Genomic DNA, 18,251 nt, shown 5'->3' with positions numbered 1-18,251 from the left:
GCAATTTTTTTTTGACAAACAATCAATTTTCTGAATCAAATTTTTTTTTGACTTTTTTCAACAAATTATGCTATGACTGGTATACACACACTATCCTATGACTTTTTGGGGGGGCTTATTTTTTGGACACACTTTTCTATAACTTTTCCTGACTTTTTTCAAGAAATTATGCCATGACTGCTTTAGACAGGCTATCCTACTGTATGACTGATTTAAGCTTTTTTTGGACATATTATATTATACTTTTTTGGCTTATTTTTTGGACAAACAATACTATGATATTTCTTGACTTTTTTTTTCAAATTATACACACGCTATCCTATGACTGATTTAAGCATTTTTGAACACATTATATTTTTACTTATTTTGACTTTTTTCGACACACTAGTATATCATAAAAATGTCATAAAAACGTCATAATATAGTATGTCATAAAAATGTCATAAAAAGGTCATAGTATAGTATGTCATAAAAAGTCGTAAAAAAAGTCACAGTATAGTACGTCATAAAAGGGTCATAGCTTAGTATGTCATAAAAAAGTAATAGTTTAGTATGTCATTAAAATGTCATAAAAAGTCATAGTATAGTATCTAGTAGTAATAATCTACCTAGCCTTCTCTCTGGTTTGTGAACGCAGCCCTTATGTGTTATTGACTCGTTTTCATCATTTTCAGATCACTCCAGATTAGGACTATTGATAAGAGCCATAGATTAAAACCCTACACCAAACTTGTTCGTAACAACATAACTTAAAAGATGATGAAATGCCGATACTGTGTTCTCAACTTATTTCCACTGCCCCCAAGTGGCAAAAAACAGCAGTTATTGGAGATTTGAATCATAGGACGTATTCTTCACTGTGAACACAACAACGTATTGCAAAAAAAAATAGAAATTCCTAATGGAGAAAAGTAACAGGTTATACTTGTTTTGTACCTTCCTGGAGTTCTCAGATTTCTCTCAGTGTTCCTGCATATATCTGTAGTCATTACAATGCATTCAATCATCTCTTGTAAATAAAGAGTAGTGTCATGGGAGATGCAGTTCTTATGTTGGTGGACACTAAGGATGAGGAGGGAAAAGGAAGCTCATTGACTGCCGTACGATACTTTAACCATAACTGGGCAGAGCTACGTTGATGTCGGAGCAACCCCAGGGGCCCACTTTAGTGTAATCCACAAAGGCTTAGCAGGCTGACAGAATCACTCAGCTACTGGCTCTGACCTGGCACTGAGCTCCTTGTGGGGCAGAGCTACAGTAACACACAGACACAGACACACACACAGACACACACACACACACACACACACACACACACTCACACATACACAACCACCACCACCACCACCAGTAAAGAGAAAAGAAAGAAAGAGAAGATCCCCTGACAAACCACAAACAAGTGAGTCTTGTAAACATGTCTCATTGTGTAAAATATTGAATACACTCTGAGAGTAAGCCATAATGCAAAGATGTGATGACAGTGAGAGTATATGTACTGTAACCTACACTAACTTAAGAATGGAGTTGTGTGAGAGCAGAGCAGTGAGATGACAGAAGAATAAGCACAGAGCAAATCTGTATGTAAGAACAGCAGATCAAATGTCAGAGTGAAAAAGTTCCCAGAGATTGTTTACTTTTTTCGTGACAGTTCTGTAAAAACAATTAAAGTGAGAATCAATTGAAACGGAGAAAAGCTTCATGGTCATTCTTTATGACACTTAAGACAGGATAACAGATTACAATCATGTACTTTCGTATGATAGTGAATATGTTCCACATCTGTGAGCAATAAAGTGAGATGCACTATGCTTTTCCAGTGCTGCACACACACACACACACACACACACACACACAGACACACACACACACACACACACACACACACACACACACACACACACACACACACACACACACACACACACACACACACACACACACACACACACACACACACAGACACACACACACACACACACACACACACATATACACGCACACACAAACACACACACATACAAATACACTTACACTTACACATGCACACCAACCGCTAAATATGTTCACATTTCCTATTGCAATTACCTCCTCGGATATCCTCTATTCTTCTGCTTTACAACTGTATTAAGTACTAAAAGCTCTAATAAGCATGATGATAGGAGGCGTGGCTAACTCATAACTAGGTAATCATGGTAACCACTTTACCCTGTATAACTTTTCCCTTCTGGAAAACGCTGTTAGGAAGAGAACAGTAAAAGAAGTATTGCAGATTTTTGATTTTTATCTCTATTTTCTCTCTCTAACAGACACACACACACACACACACACACACACACACACACACACACACACACACACACACACACACACACACACACACACACACACACACACACACACACACACACACACACACACACACACACACACACACACACACATACAGTACATACACGCATGCAAACGCACACAAAAGCCTCAGTTATGCACATTGAGAAATTGTGACCCATATGAATAACCTTTCTATTTTCAGCCAGAGTTGTGCCCCATTGAAACAACTTGTGGTGCAAGTGGTTTCTGGGGGGACACTGGGATAGAATTGGCAGTGAGAAAAGGGGGAGCCGGTAACTCTGTGGCACCGACCCGTCTCTCTGATCCAGTCCAGACTGTTTGCGACGTCACGGTGCGGTGTCCTGCCCTCTTTCTCTAAAACATACGACCACAATCCCAAATAGCTCTAAATGCAGCTCTGTGGAGCACTCTTATTTTGGCTCTGTTGTTGCTTTTTGAGCATTTTACAGTAAGGGCTGGGGAATGGAATAAGCTCCACTTTGGCTTGGACTGATGAGCTTTGCCAGAGCTGTTGCCCTGACAGCTAATGTACGCAGTTTTCTGAGGCTTTAGAGCACAAAGCTGGCCAGAACTGATCAACAGAGTTTGTTTTTTTATGCAGATGATGTTTTCTGCAGAGACAGTTTTACAGAGCTCAGAGTCATGGTTTGATGTGGTGATATGAACAGGAGGAAAAACTACTGACATTGCACCAGAATTCACTAGGCCATGATGTAGTGTGGTGAGAAAAAAAAGGGGGGTGGGATAGGCCAGAGTTCAAGCTGAGGTTTTGTTTCACAGATGGTAAAATGTGGTGTAAATGTATTACATCAATATGTGGTGCCTGGTATATTGCAGTTACAGTAGAACATTAGTTCAGCCTTTTCCACTGCAGGAACAGAATCAACAAAATATTTATGAATCTACAAAGTTGTGGTCAGCAGATCTGGCTTCAGCAGAGGGAGGTTGCCTTATATCAACCAGCTGCTTTGTTTTAGGAAAACACAACTTGTCACGTAATCATTCTGAAGAAGAATAGAGTAAAACCACTCAATAAGCCCAGTGAACCTCAGTCTTTATACAGCCTGGTCCATTCATCATCAAAGTTATCACCTTTGCATGAAAACAAAAGCACACATGCACGCACACACATACAACAAAGTATTTAACGCACAATAAATGCTTGAGTTATTTGCATATTTCAACATTTCGAAAATTTTAAACCATCAATGTTCCTTTTGGGAAAACATTTCTGTAAACTGTTTATTTTATAAGGGAAAGGGAGATCAAAAAGGGAGGAGAAAAATATGAGAACAATGTGGCTGAAACTCATTTCGACAGGCTGCTGTTTCCTATAAACTGTGAAGAGCGAATGACAAAGTGATGCCAAGGTTTACACCATCTTAAAATGTCTGCTGAGTACCTCTTCACGTGTTTGCCCTCATGGTGAACGCTTAATTGTGTGTGCTAAACCTAAATCACAACCTTATCACCCTGTTAAAAACAGCCCTAAAAAAAAATGTTGGCTCTTTGCATAACTTTCATATAAATATTTACAGATGTATGCATTATCTGTCAAACTGAAGATGGGAGTGGAGAATAAGTCAGGTGGACAAAGGCCTGGCCGTGCATATTGTTTGAACATTTGGAAGTGTCTGTGCCTTTTCCTCTGACTGAGTGTGTCATACCTGTGCACCTGTGGGTTTCAGGTTTCCTCTGCTTGGTGAATCAACGCAATCAGCGCACCTGGATTTCTGTTTATGCTATTGCTGGAGGAGTCCTGCTGGTATGTAGTCACTCACTCACTCTGACATCCGAAGAGCCTTGTCCTACAGCATGTGCAAGTAGTTTCTCACCTTCATGTACATAACAAAGTTGAAGGGTGATTCATATCCTTATAAAACCTGCTGTTGACAGAAGGTTCAAATATGTAAAAACCCTTGCTGCGCTTGGTCTCTTGGAGTCTTTTTTTGTACACTTTCTCCCTACTAACTTTGCATCTTCCTCTTTTTCTTTTCCTTATTGCCCTATGTGACACTAATCAGAAATGTAAACACTTGTCATGATGTAACATATTTCGTGCAAGTGGGTGTGCATGCAAGTGTGCACCGAGGGCCAATTGACAGGGTCACATATGGGATGTGCTCCTTAAGTCAGTATCATTTTCCCAATGTAAATATTAGTCAATGTCAGGACCATTTACACTGTAATGGCAGTCCTTCAGCTCTACTTCCATTAAAGCACTTTCTCTCTCTGCGCCTCTACTCTCTTATTACTCTCCTCTCATCCAGCCCTCATGTACAGTAATCCCCTGTTTCTCATTACCCAATCTGCTCTCCTGTTCTATGCGTCTACTCTTGAGCTCCAGCAGCCTCTGACAAGGCCCAGTCGTCTTCCAGACAGCCCTGTTCGCCCCACATCTAAAATCTCCCTTCTTCCTATTCTCCTGACACAATATGATTAATCATTCTATTAACTTATCCACAGTCATTGGATTGTTGAGGGGCACTTATAATACAACCTCAACCATCCCCCTGAGAGACACCCAATCTTCAGGCCATCTTCCAAAGCACTCAAGAAAATTCTCCTCGGCTTTGTTCACTACATGCCAAAAACAGCTGTCATTCAATGTGGGTTCTGTCACCAAATCTGCTCATTGGTGAGGAGACTGAATGAAGAAAAACCCTGAAATGCTGTTACATTTAGAAGAAAAATTAAAATCTCTATTAAATAGGCATACACAAATTTCAGGTAGATGAACTTATTTACTAAGCTAAACTGTATGTAGAAAGGAAGAAGGTTTAAGTCAGGCGATTTAAAAAAAAAAAAAGACTTTGCAGACAAACAAGACTTGAAAAAATACTGTGAGTAAATACTTCTCTGCTGGTTTTACATTTGATATTTATTGAAACAAAGTAGAGCAATGAGCCAATTTGTAAAAAGTAACAAAATATCAGCTATAACACATTACATTTAACAAACCTCAAATTCATGAAGAAGCTTATAAATATACATGTTTGGATTGGTAGAAATAATTTGTCTATTGAGAATCATCACAGGGATAGTGAGCAGGTAAAGAGTGGTACTGGAAGTCTGTGGCGATGATAAAAATCTGAACATCTGTGATATATAATATACTTATATATATATATATGTGTGTGTGTGTGTGTGTGTGTGTGTGTGTGTGTGTGTGTGTGTGTGTGTGTGTGTGTGTGTGTGTGTGTGTGTGTGTGTGTGTGTGTGTGTGTGTGTGTGTGTGTGTGTGTGTGTGTGTGTGTGTGTGTGTGTGTGTGTGTGTAACAGTTAAGCTGAGCATAAGTGAGAAGAAAGAATTGTGACAAAACAATAAGGTGCATTTCCCTTTACAAAAACAGTGAAGAGCCGCATTAGTGAGAACAAAATTTTAAAAAGTGACTTGAAAACTTGGGGATGTCCGACTAAATATTGATCTATGATGGAGATGATGCTTTTCTATTTTTTAGCTGGTTAAAGAAAATAAATACAGTTTACCGATTGGTTGGATAGACATACTATATACACAGAGCATGGAATATTTCACCACTGTAACCACAACATTGCCCATATATATTCAAACCATATTAAGTATTGTAGAATAATGTTAAATGGATAATCTGAATTAATATGGAAAAGAATGTAGGCTATAATATTAATATATTTGCTGATGCACTGTAGTAAAAAAAATGTAAAAAAAATAAAACAGCTGAACAGACACGCACAGACAGGTTTAAGCCTCTGTATCAAAGTGCATAATGGTGGAGGACTTGTTGCAGCACCTGGGGAACTCTAAAGCTTCTGGGACAGCTTAATAAATGGCCCAATCCCCAAAACAGCCCTCTTATTGTACTCATTGTACTCCAAGGACTAGTACAAACCAACAGTGCTCCTCACTTTACTTCCCTGTGTTGTGACAGGGGACGAGCAGACTTCAGCTAGGATGTGAAGGCTGGTTTGAGACTGGGCCCATGAAAACACATCCATACACTAAAGAACACATGCGTTCTCCTTTCAACACAGTCATTCTCAAACAACAAACAAAGACCTCTTGATCAGCTATGCCACAAATATCAAACACTACTCTTGGAAATTGGAAGCACAGTCCAATTTCTCAATCAGTGTGGCCCATCTGACAAGAAAAAAATTATGATATTAAAAAAGGATGGGGGTTGGGTAGGGGAGATTTCTAGCCAGTTTTAGGTACTTGAATGGGTTAAAATCAGCTGGTGATGACTTGGCCAATATAAAACACAACAATCTCAAAATAAATATTTCACGATACTCTCAGTTTCTGAAGACATAAGATTTTTTTGTTTTTTTAAAAAGTCAGTCTTTTTGAAATGGCATAATGTTTAACTCTATAAATATAATTTATATAGTTTCTTTCTTCCATTCTCTCTCTGTGTTCAACTCCTTTGCACCTCCGCTTATGGATACACTTAGATGTATGCCCAGCGTCTGCAAGCAAACACACACAGGCAACACTCCTCTTCTCACTTGCAGACAAATTGGTCTACGATTTTGGTGCAGCGCTTGCACTTGACGTAGCAGCACCAGTGGAACTTGCAGTGGCAGCGCTCCACGATCTGGGCCTTGTACTGGTCGTAACCGCGGCCACAGCACATCAGCTCGCACCCATCCATGCCCTCCGAGGTCTTGTTGCAAAGGCGCCCCACTGTGCCCAGGGAGCCCGTGCTTTGGTTCTTCAGGCAGTAGTCTGGACTGGACTCGATGTACACCAGGTCGTGGCTCGTGGGAGCGTTGAACTTGCTGTGCATCTGCACCAGCTTTCCTCGTGTGTTGAGCTTCATGGAAGCAGCGCTGTCATACTTTTCCTTCAGTGCATCCCCCACCTTGCGGAAATCAGCAAGCTGCAGCCAGCAAGTCTTCAGGCTGCAGGAGCCCGATACCCCGTGGCATTTGCAGGACACATTGGCAAGGTCTGATACCGTCTGAAAGTGGAAAGGAGGGGAAGAGAGAAAAAATAAATGGATTAATAAACAGATGAAGAACATCTATTTTTATTTGGCAAACTGTTGATAAATGTCCATGCTGCATATTTCTAATGTGACTTGTCTTCATAAATATTTGCACAACGTGCTGCTCATGATCTCATAAGGCATCACTTTGCCATAAAGGGCAGAATGATCCTGTCCATGTCTCCAATAGTGCATTGAATACTACGTTGTCCACTAATTTGTCCTACTTGAAAGAGAACAGCCTGGCAACAGATATCTGGCATTATGATTCCTTTGAGGTGGTTTCAAGATGTTTGGAAGCGCAAAAAAAAACGCCGGGGCTGCCTCCAATGACTCTCCCCGCAGATCAAAGCCCCAGGAGAGGAGAGCTGACAGAGCTGTTAGGCAGATGATCAGTGGGGATCTATCTGATAGACCTGGGTTGTTTCAATTCCAACTCCTCTTGCTCTTGCTCTTTATATCACTGGTTGGTCTCAGTTTATATCTCTGTGTTTGTGTGTGTGTGCAAATAACCCAGGTGTCTTACCCTTCTTCCAGCCTCATTATTGTGAATATTCATCATTAGCCTGGCACTCTCATAGGAGCCTTTGGGGTAGCTCTTCTCCCTCTCGCGTGCGTCCACAAACTCCTTGGAGAACCTGTAGCCATAGTTGAGGTTGTCTCCGCAGCCACCCCACAGCCAGTCTCGTGGCAGGTCTTTGGGGCGAGCCGCACGGCTGCACCCACAGCTGGAGAGCTCCCCCTCTCTGCAGGCACGGCTCACCGCGTTCACCACCCCGGCTGCGCTGATGGCATATGTGAACGCCGTTTCCCGGCTGCCTGCAGACACACAAACAGGAACATCATGACACATTTGACACAATATGAAACAGAGTAAACGAGAAATGCATGTTTATAATTAGGCACGTCCATCTACTGCTCCCATTTTTGAAGATTATGCCTGTATGTTTATTTCATACTTAATGTTTGCCTCTATCATTCTGTGTTATGAGATGTGATGTCATATGACAGCATTGACCATACATTTAAGATTAAATAGCACTTCAGCCAAGAGCTGCAGGCTCCTCATCACCAACATGTTGAATGGTGTAATCTGGTTTGCTGTTATTGGGCTTCGGCCAGAGAGAAGACAGCGCCCTCCAGTGACAGAGATGCTTATTAACAAGCAGCTGCCATTTCACCCAAATTGAAAACGACACCACTTCTTTTACTTTTCATGGGTGACTGATATTGGAGCCATTGCCCATTAACACCCACTGTTTCTACCCTCAACATTTCCTCTATAGAGACAAGTCTTAAGAAACAATAAATAATACGTATGACATTTTTGCTATCACCAATCAATTCGGACCTCTGTTCAAAGCCACAGACTAGAAGAGAAAACCGAGATTAGAAGATAAGCGGCTAACAGAGAAAAAAAAAAGCAAACCAAACTATGAGGCTGCGTGTTGACATTGAACATGGGGGGATTGAGGATGCTGCAAAATAAAAATGCAAAGCTCATATACCTGCTGGGCCAGATCTTTAGAGAGCATTCCATAATGACAATAACAGATGGACAGAGAATGGTAGATGAGAGAGGAGAAAGAAAAGACAACTGAAGAGATAAGTCAAGAAAAAGACATTGAAGAAAAAAAAGAAAGCTTGAAGAAAGATTGAAATGGAGACATTCATGCACTTATATCACAAAAAGCAGAAAAAAAAGACAATGATGAGATAAATAAAGAAACCTTGTGGAAAGTCTGAAAGATGTTCAGGTGGGGAAATCTGGCAGGAGCAGAGGTGATCAGAGAGAGGGGGAATTTGTCTATCTAGTACAACTTTTAGGATATTGGCCTAAAAGTGGACCTGTGGACAGACAAACTGCCGTCTCCCACACTGCTATCTCTTTTCTCCTGTACCCCACCCTGGAGCTAGCCAAGCCAGACAGGGGAGCGGGTCTGAACCGAACCACAGCAGCACCCCCTGGAGCTTAGCTTTAAATCACCAGCAGTGTCCTATGCCAGCACATAGACAGTAAGACAGACAGGCTTTTAGATAGACAGCCATAGAGGGGAGGACATGTTTACGTGGCCCAGAGTGGGCTGAGATGGGAGCAATGTTGGGGAGGGAGAAAAGGAATCGGAGAACGGTCGCTGATGAGGTTTCTATGAAGACTGATCTGTGGAGAGGGAGTCAGCAGCGCCAGAGACATAGACAGGCAGAATCACCAGGAGTAGTGTAAAAACACAGACACACTTATGCACACATCTTGTAGGGTATGCTCTTAAGTATAGCACATTAAAAGGTGGGTTCGGCTAAATTAAAAACACATTTTAAAATGATTTAAAAAATGAAATAAAACAATAATAAACTCCAATGTTATCCATCCATGCAGTTTCAGTTTTATGTGCTGAGGCGTTGAGATATCCATCTCTGAGATTCTCCCCACCGCCCAAGTACAATGCAAGTGAATTCAATTTTGTTTTCGGTGCTCATAACTTTAACTCTAAAACATTCACATATTAAGTCTTTTTCCAAAAACAATATCCTGCTTTGCGGGATCATCTACCGACCTTGGTGCGATCAGTTTTCAGTGGAACTACTTCCTAACTAATAATAGTCACCAAGTGTTGACAGCGTGTTCTGTGGATCATCAGAGTAATGGGAATAATTTCTTACTGGAAAGACACGTTGCTGTTGAGCGCATTAAAAGGTTATTTTTAAAGCTGTGAGAGCCACAAATGAAATTCCATTCACCATCTATGCCATTAATTGCATTGGAGTGGGAGCAGAAATCTCAAAAATGGATATCCCATAATCTGGACAAATGTGTATGATTTACATTGGAGAGAAATGTGTTTTTTCTTTTTTTTTTAAAGAATTTTGAATGAACCGACCCTTTAAAGAGTAGCCAACCAAAATGAACAAAATGCCGACCCCTCTGCATGTGCTACTTTAGAGGAATTTGAAAGATTCCCAAAATGTAAGCAACACAAGCACTAACTTTTGCTACTTTGCGACCAAGCCTGCTGTAGCTCTGCTAAAATCATACCACTGACATTGTATAGCTTCATTATAATTTAGCTGGAGAGTTATGATGACTAAATGGTAAACTACCTTTACATTAGCTCAAGGTGAAGGCCCACATCCAAAGAAAACTAAAACAAACCATGTTAAGTGATAGGATACAAGAGTGGGGATCACTAAAAGAGGATTGTAAAGCCCCTGAACTTTCTATAACAGATCTGAGCGAGCACACACACACGCACGACAGTTTAATCTCAGACTAGGTGATATATTGGTGAATACACTCACTGCACTCCCATTACTTGTAAATACAGGGCAGCTTCAGTCCAGCTCCACAGTGTGTGTGTGTGTGTTAAACTAGATTAGATTGTCTCGCATTCATCAGGGGAAAAGCAGATTCTCTGCCTCCCTCCTGCTCCATGTCGGGAGCTGGTTTAGCAGGCCAAAGCCACATGTGATTTATCCAGCAACCTCACCCACCAACTATTCCCTCCACACAGCTGCTGAGAATCAACAGCCCCATACATTTCACACACACACACACACACGCACACACACACGCACATGCACACGCACACGCACAAAGAGAGGAAAAACACAGAATGTACAGATTCTAAATAACACCAGTGAATATGTCCTGCATACATGCTGCTATTTGTGAACACACACTGTGTTTGTATCTGTGTGTCCACATACATGTTTCTCAGAATATATGTTTTTTTTTATACATAAATTACCCATTTCTTACCTATTTGCATTACTCGTCCGAAAACAGAGGAGTTGTCCACCGTACTGCAGTTCCAGCGCCGATGTCTGAACTGGTACTGGCACTCTCTGATGCCTGTCTTGGCACCTTCACCGATGTACTGCATGTGGTCCTGGTAGAGCTGGCAAAGCTTTTTCTGGCCCTGAGACAGGCCCACCAGCTGGCTGCACAGAGGCTGGGCACCGATGATGTAGGCCTCAGGAATCAGTAAAGGGTTCATGGCCAGAGACCTGGATGGGGGTAAAAAAAATGCAGTTGTTTTCTCTCATTTGCCATTATGACACAAATGCAGGCCAGTCAACAGATGCTTTCACTTGATTAGTTTATGCCTCTCATGTGAGAAGCCATGTTATTCAGTGAAATAAGGTGCAGTTATACGGTACATTCTTATTTCATGGACGATACTGGACTTAAAGTCATGTGCTATTTCAGGGCCAAGAACATACAGTAAATCAAAGCATAGACAAGCGGGGAAAAGGAAAGTCGGAGAGGGGAAAAAAGTGAAAGTGATGAAGAAACTTTAGTAAAAGATAGAATAAAGTAAAAACTGCTTGAAGTTAAAAAGGGGCAAAACCATATCCGACACAAACATATGTTTTTTTGTATTCAGTGTCGTAAAGCAGAGGTTGACAGCTTATACAACGTTCATAGTGAGTTATCCACATCCATATATATATATTTTTTTCAAAATGCAGGACAGTTTTTGCGTGTCAAGGCCTCTAAAAACATTTTAAATGAAACAAATATTTTAAAGCCAGCATTTTGCAAAAGATTAATGTGGATAACTCACCTTATCAAAGTTGATTACTTTTTTTTACAGTATCACAATAAAGAAAGCTAATTTAATCCAACATTCAATTTACAATCCAATTTTGTATGAGAAAGAAAAGCGGGCAGAGAGAGAGAGAGAGAGAAAGAAAGAGAGAGAGAGAGAGAGACAGAGAGAGACAGAGAGAGAAACACAGTTCAAACAGAGAGAGGGGAACACTAGTTTAAGCATCTGGTTCCAAGCCACAAGACAATTAGAGCAGCCCATCTCTGAGCCCTAAGAGAAAGACAATTAGCCCCCAGTGTAACCTGATCAACTGGAGAATGTCAGCAGCGAGGGAACCCACACATCATATACACAGATGTAGACACATAAGCACACAGAAAGAAAAAAAAAAAATCAACATACACACAGACTTGCCAACTGACGCTCTGTCTCTCTCACACACATACACAGTCAGTAGGCCCACTGCTCCGACACTCTAAATCATTCACACCTGTGTGTCCTCTCAGAGAGGAAACTCAAAGACACACACAGTTTGTGCTCCAAACTCAGCTTTCCAAAAGGGTCTGTGGTAATGTGCGAGTCCTCAGCTGGTAAATCCAACTCATTATTTAAACTTTACTGTAGTCAACTACTGTGGTGAGCCTATTAAAATATGTTTATCTGTATAAATCCTCTTCAAATTAATTTATTGAACGGTTATTTTCATATAATTAGCCCATCACCGCATGATGTCATTACTGGCCTTGATCCGCCAATTCAAAGTATGGAAAAATCTTACACAAAGTGTGGGTTTACTGAAATGCTCAATGTTCTTCTATAATCACTTTAGTTGGGATACACAATCACACACAAGTGCACAATTAGACAAAAACACAGAAACAGCCACAGGACTGTGATTTGCTTTAAGTAGTGCCTCTAAAGTGACTGGTAAACAGTATTTCCCCATATCAGAAGTGCTCTATGTGTTTAAGTGCAAATATAGACTTTTCTAATGGCAGTCACACACACACACACACACACACACACACACACACACACACACACACACACACACACACACACACACACACACACACACACACACACACACACACACACACACACACACACACACACACACACACACACACACACACACACACACACACACACACACACACACACACACACACACACACACACACACACACACACACACGTCGCATTTGCACATATTTGGACGCCGACTCATAAACCACAGAATTCTATGTTTTCTATAATATTCATAATTTTGGTTTGGCAATATGTGAAGAAAGAAAATAAGGGTAAAAAAAGTCCTTTCCTGAAAAGTTAATGTGCTACAGTCAGCATGTTGTGTTACTTCATATGTGGTGCAACTGAAACTGAGGAGGCTTACTTAGCAAACACGCACACACATTCTTACAGACAGGCCTGATATTGACTCTGAAACGGAGTAAAAGACAAACATAAACACTAACAAAATGCTTTTTTAAAAAAAACAATATTACCCTAGATCTTTGGCTTTTTCATGTCTTTTTAAAAAAACTCTTTTCGGGCTCTGCTACCCATTTACAAATGTGACTCATCTATGAATGAAAAGGAAAGAAAATTCTGTTTTAAAGCTGACAATCTCCACTGCCATGACACAAGTAAACACACCATGCACACATTTAAGACGCACACAAAAATACTGCACATATGGAGAGAAAATGAATGCATACCACCATGAGTTGGCCTCCACCACCACCTGCATGAGGAGTGTGAGGAGAGTGAGGGCAAAGACACAGTGTCTGGAGTCCAACACGCTGCCAAAAGGCCAGTAAACCGGCCGACACAAACAGCCCAGCCCCAGGTTCATACTGCTGCTGATCTGAGGGAGGACAGGGAGAGAAAGAGAGAAAAAAAAGGATGATTGTCAGTCTGCCTGCCTGCCTGCCTGTCTGCCTGTCTTACACACAGTTTATTGTGCATCACACAGAAAAAGACAGAGACAGATATCTGTGCTGTCAATATACAGTATATAAAGGGAATGCCGGAAAAATTCTTTCAGCCGTATGCCTACGTATCTTAACTCTCTCTTTTACATGTAAACAGCACTGTGCTTGTGTGCTTGTGTGCTCTTGTGTGTGTGTGTGTGTGTGTGTGTGTGTGTGTGTGTGTGTGTGTGTGTGTGTGTGTGTGTGTGTGTGTGTGTGTGTGTGTGTGTGTGTGTGTGTGTGTGTGTGTGTGTGTGTGTGTGTGTGTGTGTGTGTGTGTGTGTGTGTGTGTGTGTGTGTGTGTGTGTGTGTGATGAGAGCCCTGAAGCCATCAATGCTTGCACACCAGAGCAGTCATTTGGCAGCAGGTCTGAGTGTGAATCCCATAAGACTGATAGACCTACAGCCGGAGAAGACACAATGACCATGAAACCCCACCGAGACACATTCCTGACAGTCCACTTTACTCGGAGAAAGACAGACAGACAGACAGACAGACAGACAGACAGACAGACAGACAGACAGAGGCCTAGTCCGATAGACTGTGTGCGTGTTTTATTTTAAATCCATTTTAGCCTACAGTTTAGTGTAGACATAAGAGTCAAATCTAAATTGTCTTAATTTTAACTTAAACGTTTTTATGCAAAGATGGTTAACTTAAAAAATAAAATCAAAATCATGGGCTTAGAATAAAACACATCATTTTGTGTTTATTTCATACTGGTTCATTCCCAGCCATGGCAGGTCTGATTGTCCTTGTTCCTGGTGGCAAGGTTTAAATAACAATAAAATTGTTTTGCAATTTTTATAATTAATAAACATTTTAACAGGAATATTTATACCCAACTTGGGCATTTAAGAGAAGACATTTGATCTGTTAATTAAATAATTTGGGAGCTGTGAAGCATATGGCCATTAAATATGTAATTTGAAAAACAACGGTCATGGCGGTTTATAATTGTATTGCAATTCGTTTTCATGTGTATTAATTGATTCTGGATCGGACTGAAAGGAGCCACGTCAGCGGATGATAGTCTGGGCCTGGTTATACTGTGCAGACTTTTCCTTTACGAAAACTACGAGAAATTGAACAAGGAAACAAATGTCAATTATCTGCAGTCAACAGTGTGGCTTTGGTGATGTAGTTTGGCTGCTATGTAGGCAGAAAATAATTTAAAAATAATTAGCCTTACATTTGCAAGTTAAACCGAAGTGCCAGCCTTCCAGTTGGGCCGTGTGTGAATTTTGGGACTCAGAGCAGCTCTAATTTGTCATGCTGCGTTATTTTTCCAAGTTTGAGTCGTGGAGACCTGGGCCTGCCTAATACTCATTAAAGACAAGGCCAAGTTCACCATCACTCACCCAGCGCACGCGCGCACACGCACTCACACAAGCATGTGCTTTCAGTTTGCGTGCTGCTTCAGTAATAATAGTTGGTGAGGTTATGTTATGTTCCTTACAGTTCTTCCACGTCAATTTAAGCAATCATTCACGGAGGGCGGCACTGATTTTAAACCAACTAATTGGAGTTGTTAGGCGCCAGGAAGCCGATTTAAATATATATTTTTAGTTTAGGGATAAATAAGTTTTATAATCAAATATTATATTAGCACAAAGCGGGATACTTCGTCAGTTGGCACTCAACAGCTGAGCTGACCCGTGTCATTCTGCATATTCATATTTAAATGTCTGCATGATGCCACAGGTGAGTGCAATTAGCCTATCTGACGTTTCACAGCTGAGTCTCAGCCAATCAGAGTAGAGAATAGTATTCGTTGTGAGACGCACGAGGCTTTTTATATATAAAAGTATGTATTTCTTAATGCTGCTTAATTAATATCAATGCTCCAATTAACTTTGGAGCATTGATATTAATTGTCTCTGTAATTTATTTTTTAAATACGTAAATGCATTTCTGTCACTGCAAGCTGCATAAATCCTGCGCTCCGTTACCCCTGAAATGATTTGACCCGAGTCAAATATTCATTGAGACTTCACTGGATGACTGACGACTACTTCGCCGATATCTGTCGGTAAAAGTGGCATCAAATTGGGCAAATTTCAGGAAGAGGGCAGTTAGAATGCAGTGGTCAGGATGATAGAACACCGGGCGCTGCTGTTGCAATGGATCATTTAAGAGCTATTTTAAGAGCCATATGGGACTACATCGATTTAAATGAAAGCAGAGAGTTGAAGAAAGAAAGGAAGCATACTGTGAAAAATACACTTGAATTATTTGACCTTTTTTCAAAGTTGGTCTGTATCTTTGTAAGTTTTCTCTGGCTGGAACCTTTGGCAAAACTATCTTAAACATTATTATAGTTAAGTATAATAGCATTTTAAAATTATGAGCAACAAATATTGTGAAATGTGACGGGGAAATCATTATGGTGTAATAGTTTAAAATTATGACAACTTTTTATTAATGACTGGGCTCTTTTTAAGGGAGTATATTTACAGTATGGCCTGCATCTTTAAGCATTTGGAGAAAACGCACGGGGACAATGTATTCGAGGTTTTTGTGTTGTAGGGATGTACGGGGAAAAATATTGTATATGGCAATTTAATACAAATTTTAAAAAGTCACTGTCAATTTACTGAAAAATGAGTGAAACAGTATCCGCATTTAATAGCGCAAAAATGATGAGTCTCCTTTTCTGCCTGTCCTGTTGTTTAAAAAACCAGGAGAGGGAGCCAGGTACAAGGTTTTGATGAGAAGAAGCAGCACAAAGAACATCGCCTGACTTTAAATGGGGACCGTTAACAATGGAAACAGCAAGCAGTCTATTTTTCCTCCTTTATATGCATTTTAAAACAAATGCTTTATGGTTCATTTTCGCTGATTTTAATAGGCCTATTTGCCCAGCAGGTTACATATGGACCACAGTCAGTGCAGTGAGGGGATTGAAAGTTTCACGCATCACATCTGTCAAGATTTTTTGTCCACATTCAAGTACCAGTATTAGTCCAACAATGAACCGGGCTGAATGGAAAAGTGAGTGAACCAGGAGACCTACAGGCTACTCACCAGGGAGCACAGCCCGTTAGAAGTTGTAATCCACTTTCTGCAGACGATATCAAACCAATAATCCCAGAGCAGGCCAGGTGGATTTAAGATTTCCTTTTCCGCTGCAGTGAAGACAAGTCTCTACGTTTTATCCGTTTTCTCCTCAGCGCTTGCCTGGAGTGAAGAATGCGTAACGCTAAAAAGCCAACGATATCTTCAGGTTTGGTGTTTTGGTGAAACACGATCGTCCAACAATCAATGAATGCGCTCCGTGCGCTAAACAGTTCAGAGGGATGTTAGGAAGCAGTGGGGTATAGAAAGTGTCAATGACAGTGTGTCGGGAAATGATCAGTTCCTTTAACGAAACAGTGCGTGACTTTGCGGTAACGAATAAAAACATCTACGGCAACCCAAAGTGTCACTGGCGGAAACGTCGGATGTATACTTTGTCGATTCTCTTCTAATTGAAAGCGGCCTACTTTTAGAATCCCTACCCCAAAGTGAAACACTGTCCCAGATTATAGCTACACACTATGTCAAACCAAAAACGTGTAAATCTTGTTATGAACATTAAATCCAGTCGCTGACACGCTCAGGTCATAGCGCGTTTTCACCTGCGGAAAGATCCACACGGTGATCCTCTCCACAAACGACTTGTCAATTTACCTTCCATTCTGTGCAACAAAAAAAAAACCCAACTTTGACAATTCCTCAGCTCGATTTAAAAGTCTTCTCATGCAAAAAAAAAGCAAGTCACCCGCTTAGAAAAAACAGATACCACAATTAATCGGCTCCAGACAGTATGCTCCAAAAAACTTTCCGCGCGGACTATCTCCAAACAGTGCGGCTTGGCGAGCGCGCACGGTGCCAGGGGGAGGAAAAGAGCACAGCGTGTGAACAACAGTCGCTTTGCTGAGGCTTCGAGTCTGTCGTCCTCCCACACCGTATGTGTGTGTCTGTGTGTTGACGTGCAGAAAAGTATCACCGACTATATCCTTCCCTCTCTGCTTATCTCTCTCCCTCTCTCTCACCTGCTTCCCTCGCCTCCTCTCACAAACTAGCACATTGCAGCATGGATGCGCAGCGCAAAACCTTGAGATGGCGCATGCGCTTCACATTTCTCCCCAAATGCCTTTTTTCTTCTTCCAGTCACCAAGTTTCAAGAAGCAAGGAATTTGAGTGTAGGTAAAATTGTGTGTGTGTGTGTGGGGGGGGCGGGACAGGCTGTAACAAAACAAGCGTCTCTATTACCTAAAATAAACTTATAAAGCACCCGAGGCTATTACCCTATCCATACCAGTGCAGAGTTAGGATTTTCGCTGGCAGCAGATCGAGTTACCACTCAGTAAAATCAAGACAAGCAGGTCCATATCGTGTGCTTATACAGGCTGCT

At 41.1% G+C, this 18,251-nt stretch overlaps 1 protein-coding gene across 1 annotated transcript; it reads right to left on the bottom strand.

Annotated features, from left to right (window-relative positions):
* Positions 1–5,223: 5,223 nt before the first annotated feature.
* Positions 5,224–17,902, bottom strand: wnt5a (wingless-type MMTV integration site family, member 5a). Its single transcript, XM_083920899.1, has 5 exons — positions 16,880–17,902; positions 13,597–13,745; positions 11,083–11,330; positions 7,852–8,144; positions 5,224–7,298 (listed from the first exon to the last, which is right to left on the bottom strand). Exons 2-5 carry the CDS (start codon positions 13,731–13,733, stop codon positions 6,840–6,842), a joined length of 1,137 nt encoding a protein of 378 aa, XP_083777025.1. The 5' UTR covers positions 13,734–13,745; positions 16,880–17,902; the 3' UTR covers positions 5,224–6,839.
* Positions 17,903–18,251: the final 349 nt, after the last annotated feature.

The sequence above is a fragment of the Echiichthys vipera genome, assembly GCF_963691815.1.
Source record: "Echiichthys vipera genome assembly, chromosome: 9".
NCBI lineage: Eukaryota > Metazoa > Chordata > Actinopteri > Perciformes > Trachinidae > Echiichthys > Echiichthys vipera.
Note: the sequence above shows the minus strand (reverse complement) of the source record. Positions and strands in the feature narration are given on the sequence as shown.

Excerpts from the sequence above, each read along its gene's own strand:
- wnt5a (XM_083920899.1), bottom strand. The coding sequence starts at position 13,733 with ATGAACCTGGGGCTGGGCTGTTTGTGTCGGCCGGTTTACTGGCCTTTT. Across the intron at positions 11,331-13,596 it reads GTGGAGGCCAACTCATGGTG|GTCTCTGGCCATGAACCCTT; the intron begins GTATGCATTCAT and ends ACCCCCATCCAG. Across the intron at positions 7,299-7,851 it reads ATAATGAGGCTGGAAGAAGG|ACGGTATCAGACCTTGCCAA; the intron begins GTAAGACACCTG and ends TTCCACTTTCAG.